Raw genomic sequence first — 13,331 nt, forward strand, 5'->3', positions numbered from 1 at the left:
TCATCCGCGTTGAATTATAAAAACTTTATTTTATTGTTTACATTTCTCAAATATTAAAATTAAAATGCATAAATGTCAACCTTGGTTCCTTGATGTTGGCAGCTCGTAGCTTATGGTCTCTTTTCCACATTAGGGTTTTTATCCAATTTTTTTACCCCTAAGTTTAATAGGGCGAAAATATATAGCCTAAAGCATGACGTAACTGTAGGACTTTTTATTAAAAAATTTTTTTTTCAAAAATATGCTGTATTTACTGACATCTTAGGCAACAAAGAAGTGTGTATTTACGCTTTATTATATTAGTAGAGATTTTTATGTGTTTTTCCAAAGTTATAGGTGTTTTTATCACTCTTTTAAAAATGACAACTTTGTGAACCAACCAAACACTTTGTTGTCAAAAAGATTCTTAATTGACTTTGGTTGTTCACATCGGAGAAACATAGGGAATATAATATACACTGACGTCACAGACAACGGCCGCGTTTAAGTCGTAGGAAAATGATTGTGATTTAATTTTTTTAGCTCATTGCTTTGTTTTTTTCTTGCCCTTTATTTTAGAAACGCCCTCAGCGTCTGCGCATATTACTCAGTTATAATCGTGCATTTGCTCCGTATACTGCGCGCAGTTGACGTATTTTCTACAATTTAATTAGAAGAAAACACGATGTCATCTAGTATCAACGATAGGTATGTTAAACAGTTAAAAAGTCGATACAAAGGGTATTATAATATAAAACGTACTTCTCTATCAGCCGTCATATTTTAATCCACTGTCTTCTTACATTCTTCATTAATTATTCAAAATCATAATAATATTATAAATGCGAAAGTTTAGATTAGATGGATATTTGTTAGAGTTTGTAGACTGAACGGCTGAACGGATTTCGATGAAATTTGGTATAGATGTAGAGGATAGTCTAGAAAAATACATAGGCTACTCACTTTTGTTGTTTTTAGTACCACGCGAATGGAGTCGCGGGCGAAAGCTTGTTAGTTATAAACACTTTAGTTTTCGAAGACATTTATTTTGATAAAGCTTTCAGCGGCAAACTAACTTAGCGCAAAATGAAAAAAAAATGTCATCTATAACATTCTCGCGTACATCAGCTAGCTTCCAATGAAAGTTTTATCAAAATTGGCTTAGCCGTTTCGGAGATAACCCTGAACAAACGCGGCTTGCGGGCAGACAGAGAAAATTTTTTAAATGCCAATTTCGCAAATACATCATGTTCGTGAAATTTGTAATATTTAGTTCGGAATACAGACACCTCAATTTTTTTTTACATGTATGTATGTATGTATGTTTTACGTATTGATAGATAATAATGTAACTATATCGATTGATTACATCGAATTCGCAAAAGTATAGCTAGACAACGGTAGAAGATAAAATTTACGTTACTGCTGACTTTTATCTAGATTATTAGATTTCCAATATTGCATGCAATATTTTATTTTTACACACATTTTTACACAATTTACTAGCAGTAGCCCGTGACCTGCCGCCTGGAATCGAACAAAACAAAAACAAACAAAAGTAAGTTGCCTATGTCCTCTACATCTATGCCAAATTTCGTTAAGATCCGCGTACTAGTTTAGGCGACAAACTCTAACAAAAATCCATTCATTCATCCAAAATTTCGCATTTATAATATTATAGTAAGAAGTTAGATAGTTAGTCATCTCCACTGCCTTATCATCCGTCATCTCAGTCATCACTCCCATTTAGACCATGTCATCTTTCACGCAATCCATACATCTCTTTCTTGGCCTACCTCTGCCGATGTAACCTTCCACACTCATAACTAACGTTCTCCTTGTAACATGCGATTCATCCCTCCTCATACCATGCCTATACGATGCTAACCTTTTACTCCTTACCTTCTCTACTACTGGGGCTACTCTCAAACTTCCTCTAATATGATATAGTCATTTCCTCTTGTTTGTATATTTCTTATATATTATAGTATATTCTAGTATATTCTTCCACATTATATTAGCAATGTGCTAATCATTGCATGTGTCAAACGGTTGTCAAAAGATTAAGTTGTATCTCTGATTGCTCTCTCAAAGTTGTTTAATTTAGAAGATTTTAGTGCTTTAAACGAAGTAAAGTGCACATTGCCGTGTAAGTGCCCAACTGGCATTTATATCAAACTAAAAATCACATCAATCAAGATAAGAATATGGACGGAAACTAAGAATATAAACATTGTATCTATTGATTATGATCTATATATACTGATCCAAAAACTCAGTATATATAGCTAAATTAAATCCCTAAAAACTCAAAATAAATTAATGGAACTAGAAATAGCATTGAACAATATAAAATTCGACATACTAGGAGTAAATTAAGTCAGAAGACTAGGAGAAGACATAGAAGAACATAAAAACTACATATTTTGTTACAAAGGGGAAAGGAGTGGTATGTTCGGAGTTGACTTTCTAATTAAAAATATCTACGATTAAATATAGAAGAAATTATAGGAGTATCGCATAGGATCGCCATACTAAATATCAAACTTCCTACAAACAATGGAAAACATGAGATGTGGTCCATCGTTCAAGTTTATGCACCCACCGACTCTAGCAAACCAGAAGACATAACAAGATCAGAATTTTTCTATGAGAATCTACAATCCGTGCTACAAACGTGTCATAAAAACTTAATAATAATGGGCGACTTCAATGCAAAAGTTGGAGCTGCAGCAATAGGAGAAGAATAAATTATTGGCAAGTTTGGTATAGGAAGAAGAAGCTCTAATGGAAAGAAGTTGATTAATTTTGCGTGGGAGAATAAATTAAGTATTACGAATAGCATTTTTAAAATGAAACCTCAAAAAAATGGACATGGGTATCACCGGATGGGAAAAATAAAAACTAAATAGACTACATTTTATGCTACAACATTAAAAAAGGAAAAAGATATGAACATTATCTTAACTTAACTTTAACAGAGACAACAGAATGGTAAGAATAGCCTTGAAATCGAAATTAGCTAAGCAATCTCGGAAACACTTTAACAAAAAGCTATGGCCACGAACTACTCTCAACATTAACGAAGCTGATATAAACAGTATCGTTCAAAAATTTGAAGAAACATTAAATGATACAGATAATATAGAACAACAATACGAAACATTTATAAAAACCATCAACGACCTCACAAGGAGAAAGAATGAAAGTAAAGCAATATTATCACCTGAAACGCAAGTTTTACTCGAAAAACGCTTTCGAATAGAAAAGAATATCGACTAGAAATTAAAAATATAAGTAAAACCATAAGTATATAAATAAAAAAAAGATATAAAAAGAAACAGAGATAAGATAAATAGAAGAAAATGGAGGAGTAAATAAAGCATTTAAACATCTTGAAAATAAAGTTGATTGGATGACAAAATTAAAGACAAAAGATGGGATCAATTCAGGAAAAAGGAAAGACATTTTAGAAACAGCTACAGAATTTTACCGAAATTTATATAGCTCGAATAAAAGAACACCAAGTATATCATCGAAACACGCGGACCCTAACGAAGAAGCAATACCAGCAATAACTACATCCGAAGTGGTAAACGCAATAGAAACACAGAAAAATGGTAAAGCAACCGAACCGGACAACATATCAAACGAAGTGCTAAAAACAGGCATAAGTGCATTTGTACCAATTTTAACAAAAATTTTCAACAACATACGAACAGAATAAATCATACCTACAGATTGGTCAACATCTACCATCACCCTTATATACAAAAAAGGAAATAAAACAGACATAGGAAACTACAGACCCATTAGCCGAATGTCCAACGTTTATAAGGTATTTTCAAAAGTAATATTAAAAAGAATCACTCCCACGTTAGATACACACCAACCTAAGGAACAAGCGGGTTTCAGGAGCAACTTCTCAACAATAGACCTGCAATGTAGTAAAGCAAAAAGCTATATGGACTGCACTAAAATTACAAGGAATCGGTAATAAACATATAAGAATCTTACAAAATCTATACTTGAATTGCAAATCTGCAATCAAAATTGAAAGAATTGGTCCAAAATATCTAGTAGAGAGAGGCGCGAGACAGGGAGACCCGATATCACCCAAGCTTTTCTGTGCTGTCCTAGAAATGGTGTTTAGAAATCTGGAAAGGGGGGATAGAGGGCTAAGTATAGATGGTGTAAAGATTAGTCATTTGAGGTTTACTGGTGACATTGTCGTGTTTTCAGAATTTCCTATAATACTAGAGAAGATGCTATAAGAACTCGCCATCGAAAGTGGCAAAGTCGGTCTCACTATGAACACCAATAAAACAAAAATCCTCACGAACTCCGCGAAATGCAAAGTTAACGACGAGAATATCGAATACGTAGATGAATATATTTATTTGGGACATCTAAGTTCTACAGCAGACTGCAACGGGAAAGAAATACAGAGGAGAGTAACAAAAACCTGGAAGAGGTACTGGTCATTAAAGGAAGTCACGAAAAATAAGCACATTAAATTGAAACATAAAAAAAATGTGTTCAATACATGCATACTGCCCTGCCTATAGTACGAATGTCAGACGTGGGCAATAACAAATAAACGTCTCAATAAATTAAATGTGTGTCAAAATTGTATAGAACGAAGTGTACTCGGAGTAAAGCTTAAAGAAAAAATAACAGTGAAACATGACAAAGAGATAACAAAATTTTAAAATATCACTAACACTATAAGGACACAAAAATGGCGTTGGAAGGGACACATGATAAGAGAGAAGAAGGAAAAGTGGTCTAGATTGGTTACAGATTGGTACCCACGACATGGGAAGAGAATAAAGGAAGACAGGTAAAGGGATGGGAAGACGACTTCAAAAAAGTTGCAGGTCGTTTATGGATTTGTGAAGCTAGGGGTAGACAGAGGTGGAAGTCTTTAGAGGAGGTCTTTGTCCAAGGACAAGCTGCTGATTAGGGATAAGAGTCGTCGGTTCAAAAATTATTTTACCACTAAAGAAAATGTAAATAGCTATAAGAAAAAACAAAAAAATGAATTGTAAAATTCTTCAGCAATAAAGGCTTTATTATTATACTATTATTATTAATCATTGCATTAGCACATTTAGCGTTTTTTAAGATAATAAGAAGATAATAAGATAATAAATGCTTCGACAGTTAAGAACAATATAAAACAAAGAGAAATTTAAAAAAACTGTGGTTACGTAATCTATGTAAGTAGTTGTGTAATTTAAATGGGCTATTTTCTTATACAGAGCATCGTTGGCTTAGTGGTTTAAGCATATGACTTGTTATATTCAGGTCTTGGGTTCGAATTCCACCATGTACCAATGTGATTTTCGATTTTTCGAATTTTCATATGTACATGCATAATTTACCCGACGTTCTTACGGTGAAGGAAAACATCGTGATGCAACCTGCACATATCGGCGAAGCAATTCAAAGATATGTGTGTAGTCAACCAACCCGCACTGGGCCAGCGTGGTTGACTATGGCCTAGTCACCCTAACTTAGGGTAGGCTCCGAGCCCCTCGGTGGAGACGTCTAGTGAGCTGGTGATGAATGAATGAATTTTCTTATATATTCCCCAATGAATGACATGACCCTTATCATCTTTTCTCTGTTGATGATAGTAATGTAGTCAAAATAACGTATCTATGTACATATACCTGGCTTCTGTAATCAGAGATGCGGGTGTGATGCGGGTAAATGACTTTATTATCTGAATACATCGAAAAACAAATAGCAATTAAACCTGTTTTAATATTTGTATTCAATTTTCTTCCAGAACGGAAACAAGTAATTGTTTTACGTCGTTATCAAAACAGTTTGTAGATAACTACTATGATATATTCACTAAGGTTGTCGATGAAGCTTTAGCAAGAATTCCTTATTTAGATTCAAATGAAATAAAGGATCGTATTAAAAAGGTACTGTAATAAAAATCTTAAATACGAAACGTTGTACATTTTATTCTAACCATGTATTCAATTTTAGATGGCTGGTTATTATGCACTCGAGAGAAAACCTATGTTAGCCGAACTCTTTCTTCATGCTTACGAAATGCTAGAACAGCCAGAAAATTATAACGAAGAGAAAAAAAATCAAGCCTATGCATTAGCTTGTGCGATGGAAATGGTATGTAGAATGTGGCCTAGGCAAATGTATCGATATAGTTGTACCCGATATTATATTATACTCTTGTATTTCATACTGTCATACTTTATTAATTCTAGTTTTCGCCAGCGACACCGTCTGCGTGAAATTAAAAAAAAATACATGTAAGTAGCCTATGTTGTTCTTCCATACTATCCCCAACATCTTTACCAAATTTAATCGAGATTCGTTCAGCAGTTTAAATAATCTTGAAGAACACATAGGCTACTGATTAAGTCTTTTTTTAAAATTCCGCGCGGAAAACGTCACGGGAAAAAACTAGTTCATTAATAAAAGATTTTTCTAGACTAAAGTATTGTTCCACAGGGCACTTCTTACTTTCTGTTCATTGATGACATGGAAGACGATGGCAAGACACGTTGCGGCAAGCCGTGCTGGCACCTACTGCCAGACGCTGGACCATTGACGTGGAACGACACCAGTATGCTGAGAAGCTTCATACACGAATTACTACTACAGAATTTTCCTGAAACTCTTAGCTTTAGAATTGTAGAGTTTGTTAATCAGGTATGCTAAAATTAATTTATTTAAGTAGAGAATGATGTGATCTGCTAGCATATTCCTAATCACTACTAAAACATTGTTTTGTAATAACGTAAAAAATATTTTTACACAGAGCAGAGCTTTTAAGAGCTTTTCATTGAGTGTGAACTAATTTGATTGACTTTTTAAATGAGCGCCATCTACCTTCTGTGCAAGTAAATACCAAATCTCTATGTTGTCTAAGCTCTCCTAAACCGTTCATTGGTAATTATAGTAATGTGTTAAAATGTTCAAAAAGGCTTTTGGACCCATTAATTATGAATGAAAATAACAAAAGGTTTTTTTTTTATTTTTACTGCAACTTCTTGTTTACTTATTAAATCTTTTTAATTCTCAACTATGTATAACTGACCGTGAAGAAATTGCTTTGTTCAGTTTCTTTGTAAATAATTGTTATTGACCATTATTTTTCAGATTTATTTTTTGTCGGCGGTCGGGCAGCATCTAGATATTTCAACATCGGAAAAACAGAATTACAAAAATTTTACTGTGGACTATTATTATAAGATAAACGAAGTGAAAGTGTCCTTTTTTGCTATCCAGGCTCCGATAATATTTGCTCTAATTTTGGCTAACAAAGACACGAACGAAGCAAAACAGCAAGTGCATAATGTTTGTAACGACGTTGGAGTTTTTATTCAAATAAAGGTAATTTCGACATGACATATTGGACAAAGAACATACATTTGCGATGGATGAAAATGAATAATATTTTTTAGAGTATACAGTCATAATCTGTAATTAGACTCAACGTGAAATTGTGTTACACAATCAATTTATTAAAACTCTCGTGAGACATCTATATTGATATAATAAAGCGTAAACACACACTACTTTGTGGCGTAGGATGTCAGCATTCACAGCATATTTTTGAATAATTCCTTCTTTAATGAAAAGCCCTACACTTACGACACACTTTAGGCTATATTTTTCACGCTATTAAACTTAGGGGGTAAATAAATTGAAAAAATACCTTCATATGGGAAAGAGTCCATAAAGGTGCCAACATTAGGAAGCAAGGTTATTTAATGTAACGGTAATTTTGACATTTGCAATTGAGAATTTGACAAATGTAAGCAATAAAATAAAGTTTTTATAATTCCATGCGGATGAAGCCGCACGGGAACAGCTAGTTATTCTATATAACTTATAACACGGCTAAATTCACATGACAACCTTCAGTGTAGACACCGATAGTTTCGAACCAGTTGGGGGTTCTTCTTCAGGGTGAGTTATCAATCGGGTATACTCGCTATCGCCGCCGGTCACTCACTATGTTACACAAATCAATATTTACTAATACCTTAAATAAATATTGATGATGGTAATTTTACAAATTAAAATCTGCTAAGAAAAGGTGCTAAAAGGAGCACTAGAAACCATCAGCACCAGATGTTTCAGTGTGGGAAAGGCGTAAATTCGACATTAGTTATATTGCTAACTTATATGCTGACTGAATTCAAAAGAAAATTAAATCAAAAGGATAATAATGTATATCTTTTCGTTTTAGAATGACTTAATGGATTTATACGACAGCAATGAATTCAAATCATCAACAGACATACAGAAAGGAAAATGTTCCTGGTTAGCTGTAAAGGCGTTAGAAATATGTAATAAAGAGCAACGAAAAATCTTCCAAGAAAATTACGGCAATTGGGATAAAAGCTGTGTGCGTAAAATCCAAGAATTATATGATACGTTGAAAATACAAGACATATATGAAGAGGAAAAACAAACACAGTACGAAAATTTCTTAAAAAAAATTAACAATTTACCTTCAAACGCTGTTCCTAGCGCTGATATTTATAAAAAACTTATTTCGGTAATCGATAAGTTCCAATTAATTTAAAGAAAACTGATTTTTGGATAACGGTTTATTGGATTTTGAAGGAAATAAAACCCACACAATTTGTAATAGAACTTAAATATACTCGTAGTTTGACAGTATTTTAACATGTTTTGGTTAGATTTATTTTACTATGTATCAGTCGGTCCTGGCTTCATATGAACGTTGATTTTTAACTGATTCAATATACTTTTTTTTAAATATTAAATACCACGTATGTTTACATTTGAATACATTTCAATGGTGAAAGAGTTTTTGAAATCGTTCTAGAGGTTATGGAATTTTTTAACATTTCTGTTACATGATTTTTGATGGATGTAGTGGACGCCATCGGAAATCCAAAGTAAATTCACCATCATCATCAGCTCACTGGAACTGGAATGCGTCCAAACTGGAAATTTTAAATTAATAATAAACTGAAAACAGTTAAGCAAAATTGTTTTTTAATTTTTGTCCTCACTGTATTCGCAATATCACAAAAAATTACACACACGTTTTCCTTCATTGCTATTTTGTTTTTCTTTTTTTTTTTTGTTGAAATGTTCTTCCAGCCAGTAACAAATATTGTAACATTTTTATAAAAAAAATATAATTTTACCATTGTTTCTTATAAAAGTTTAGTAGTAAATTAAATTATTACAATTTTTTTATTTTAGTTAACAGAATTATATTCGAACATAATAGTTCAATAAAATATCTTTGATTAAAAAACACTTCACCAACTTAGCTATGTCAAAAAGTTCATCCGTTGGTCTAATGTCTTTAAAAAGGCTACAAGATTTTTGACTTAAAATTGTTTGTAAATACTACGTACACAAAGTCAAAATAATACATTTTGAAGCTGAAAATGTGCTATGTAAGAAAATCAAAAACAAATAATCGTGTATAGCTGTTCCCTAAAAAACTAGCTGTTCCCGTGCGGCTTCATCGGCACGAAATTATGAAAAAAATTATTTTACTATTTACATTTGTTAAATTATCAATAGCAAATGTCAAAATAACATTACAAGACAAACTTTGGTTATTTTGCTTCGAATTGTTGGCAGCAAATTATGGTCTCCCACATTAGGGTTTTTATCCAAAATATTTAGCCCTTAAGTTTAATGGCGTGAAAATATATGGCCTAAGGCGTGGCGTATGTGTAGGGCTTTTTATTAGAACAAGAATTATTTAAAAATATGCTGTCATTGCTGACATCTTAGGCAACAAACGAGTGTATGTTTACGCTTTATTATAATAGTAAAGAAGTATAGATGACAAACCCGTACTTAGAACTCATGATTACAAATAACATGTCACTTACTGGAAATACCTATTACTAATTTTATATGGAGTTTAGCTTTAGATTTTAATTATACGAATTTTGCATGCTACTTACATTAAATAAACGTTATTTAAACCTGAATTAATTTTTGTTTGCCCTTCGTCAATTTGTCTCTTTATCCCGGAAATTATCAAGAGACGAGAAGGTCCTATTCTTTTCTTTGAGTACGTGTGTATCTAAGACGTGCGTCAAATTATGAAAATACTTTTATTAATTCTTACAAAATATGCCAATCTTGGTATATCTTAGTATATAAAATCTTTAATAGCTAAATAAAATGGCTATTCGTTCACGACACTTATGGTTATTAGTGATAAATATAAATAACTAGCTGTTCCCGTGCGACTTCATCCGCATAAAATTATGAAATTTTTGTGATATTGTTTACGTGTGTCAAATTATCAATTGCAAATGTCAGAATGACATAACAATAAGAGACAAGAACCGTGGCAACCTTGCTTCCTTTATGTTGGCAGGAAATGAGACCATCATTTCCTGCTAACTTTCTTTCCCACATTAGGGTTTTTATCCAAAATATTGACAAAATTTAGCCTAAATCGTGTCGTTAGTGTAGGGCTTTTTATTAAAAAGAGATTTATTCAAAAACATGCTGTAATTGCTGACATCTTAGGCAACAAAGTAATGTGTGTTTACACTTTATTATAATAGTATAGAAGTATAGATATATTCCAATACATTTTTTGCTAGAACTCATAATTGTAAATGATATTATACAATGTTCAGAATGTGTTAACAAAAGTAATCGACAAAATAAAATATAATTATTGGCATGTTGTGTCGAAATGGCACGAAATGGCAATAAAAGTATTTATTTAAATTACTTGCTTCGCGCGGATCATGAGGTCAAATATGCTTAGATAATAATGTAATCTTCAACATCTCTAACAATGTTGTATAGAAAATGCCTCTGTTATATTATTATTATTTTTAAGATATAAATGAAATACACTCGACGTGGAATGGCCATGTATTGAATATGTAATTAAAATATAATTGTAAAGACAATGTAATTATAGGTTAGCGTAAAACAATTATCATACAGACCTTGGCGTGGGCGTCGCAAAGGAAGGTGGTAAAATAAATAAACGTATTTATTTTACCACCATAAATAAAATTATTTTAAAATTCTAAGGTTCATATAACTCTTGAGATTCGTGCAGAAAAATCAAAAACTACTTGTCGACTTTTAATTAAAGCATTTTCTTCTAAATAAGAAAAAACAATTTATTCACAATCCCTCTTTGATCATCGGCATTCTCCTCCATATCATCGGCTACCGACGTCCAAGGTAAGTTTTACGTTGCCAAGGAAGGCAAGCTGGCCACAAGTGCGACACCGCGAGCAATGGAGAAGAAAAAAATAGAAACAAATGGACGTAGTTGAACACAAACTGTGAAAAATTTAAAAAATGAGAAAGGGAAAGCTTAAAACCTTTTTTTATTTTTTTTTGTTACTAGTGATTATTTTGATGTTGTTAAACCATTTTGTAATGTGATGAAATATGCTGTGAAAAGTAATGAGTTTATATTAATTTTATATATGCAATAGGATAGATATAGGTAGTTCGAAGATGATACAGTTAGCGTATGAATTTTGGATAAAGTAATTAATTCTGCGCAGAAGCGTTTAGCTGCGACGTATTAGCCCGCCCGAACACGGGCGGTCGCTGGTTATTATTCTAAGATTTCTGAGTAAACGTTTTTCCTTGAATTGACGTCAATCGTATTAGTGGCACAATAAATTACGCACAATTATCGGATTTATGAAAAGTCTTAAAGTGCAGATATCTATCATTAATCCTACACTGAATGTCAACTATGCCTCCTCTATAATTGTCTTTGAAAAAGTAGTAAAAGAAAACAAACCAACATTTAACAATTGGTGGTAAATTATACAGATCCCTTTTGTTAATAAGGGACAAATAAAGCGGTAAAAAGTCACGGCACACTGGATATTTTATCGATTGGATTTCGGTACATACAAATAGGTGCTAAGCAAAATGAAATCTGGAGAAATTTAACTAAAACACTAACATTGCTTACCTTATAGTTCGATGGCCCAAAAACGATGTTCTCTTGTCGTTATCCAAATTTCAGTGCATACTGTACTGTGTGCGGCTCCCTGTCACAATAAATACGTATTCAAATAAATAGCTTTATATAGCTTTAAGGTCGTGAAACCAACAATCAATCAAAGTGATTGTTCGCCCTACTTTAAATTCATCCCAACGATCGGTGAAGATTATTCGTTAAACCCACTTGTACGAGACCAGTCAAATAAGTCGGTCTATCCTAATTTAAGATGTTAAAAATAGAAGAACTATTTAAGAAACAAAAATCCACCAACATGTCAAACAACAAAGTCCGCGGCATGATGTTAAAGGCCTTATAGTAATTTTTAAATATGTATATGTATAAATGCGGAAGTTTAGATGGATTGATGGATGTTTGTTAGAGGTTGTAGCCTAAATGGCTAAACGGATTTCGATTAAATTTCGCGTAGACGTAGAGGATAATCAGAAAGATGACATAGGCTACTGAGGTTTGTTTTTGTTTTGATTCCAAGCGGTCGGAGTCGCAGATGAAAGCTAGTAAATTATAATTATGATAATATATTACTTGCTGTAAATACAATAAAAACAAGTTGTGTTTTATAAAAGTATGTAGTATTAGTATGTTTATTACTTGATAAACATTGAAACTAGTTTCTATTATAAAAAATAAAAACTCGTGTTACATTATTATTTACATTATTATTTTTATATATTAGTTATTATATTTATACATATTAGTTACATTATTATTTTTATTAAAAAAAACTAATTAAACAATATTTAACATAACCTTCTAGAATGCATATTAAAAAATGAAGTTCACGTTCACGGTCATGTAAATACTAACTTAAAGCTAAGAGTTAATTACTTACTATTAAAAACATTATCGTTAAATTTACTTAAGATATATCTTTGGTACTTTCAGGCACTCTCACAGTAAGTTTGTTATTAAATTTAATTTGATTTTCCTAATTTATCTGATTAATTGTGAAACACATGAACTTCATACGATCACTGACTTTATTTAAGTACCTACTTACTTTGCTTCTGCGTCAAATTTTGACACTTTTTATTTAAGTACCTACATACTTTGATTCTGCGTCGAATTTTGACACTTTTTATTTAAGTACCTACATACTTTGATTCTGCGTCCAATTTTGACACTTTTCATTTAAGTACCTACATACTTTGCTTCTGCGTCGTATTTTGACACTTTTTATTTAAGTAACTACATACTTTGATTCTGCGTCAAATTTTGACACTTTTCATTTAAGTACCTACATACTTTGATTCTGCGTCAAATTTTGACACTTTTTATTTAAGTACCTACATACTTTGATTCTGCGTCCAATTTTGACACTTTTTATTTAAGTACCTAC

The 13,331-nt window shown here is 32.2% G+C and overlaps 1 protein-coding gene across 1 annotated transcript; it reads left to right on the plus strand.

Annotated features, from left to right (window-relative positions):
- The first annotated feature begins 4,739 nt into the window (after nt 1–4,739).
- On the plus strand, nt 4,740–10,380 carry LOC106102096 (farnesyl pyrophosphate synthase 1-like). The gene is made up of 7 exons (XM_013281504.1): nt 4,740–4,822; nt 5,777–5,918; nt 5,986–6,126; nt 6,472–6,672; nt 7,123–7,356; nt 8,219–8,530; nt 10,297–10,380. The coding sequence occupies exons 1-7, from the start codon at nt 4,740–4,742 to the stop codon at nt 10,378–10,380; spliced, it is 1,197 nt and encodes a 398-aa protein (XP_013136958.1).
- The last annotated feature ends 2,951 nt before the right edge of the window (nt 10,381–13,331 follow it).

Source organism: Papilio polytes, unplaced genomic scaffold, assembly GCF_000836215.1.
Source record: "Papilio polytes unplaced genomic scaffold, Ppol_1.0 DF823923.1, whole genome shotgun sequence".
Classification (NCBI taxonomy): domain Eukaryota; kingdom Metazoa; phylum Arthropoda; class Insecta; order Lepidoptera; family Papilionidae; genus Papilio; species Papilio polytes.

Bases quoted from the DNA above. Each gene is read 5' to 3' on its own strand.
- LOC106102096 (XM_013281504.1), top strand. From the start codon at position 4,740: ATGATAAGAGAGAAGAAGGAAAAGTGGTCTAGATTGGTTACAGATTGG. The intron at 4,823-5,776 runs GTAAAGGGATGG...ATTTTCTTCCAG, and splicing joins AAGAGAATAAAGGAAGACAG to AACGGAAACAAGTAATTGTT. The intron at 8,531-10,296 runs GTAATCGATAAG...TGCAAATGTCAG, and splicing joins TTTATAAAAAACTTATTTCG to AATGACATAACAATAAGAGA.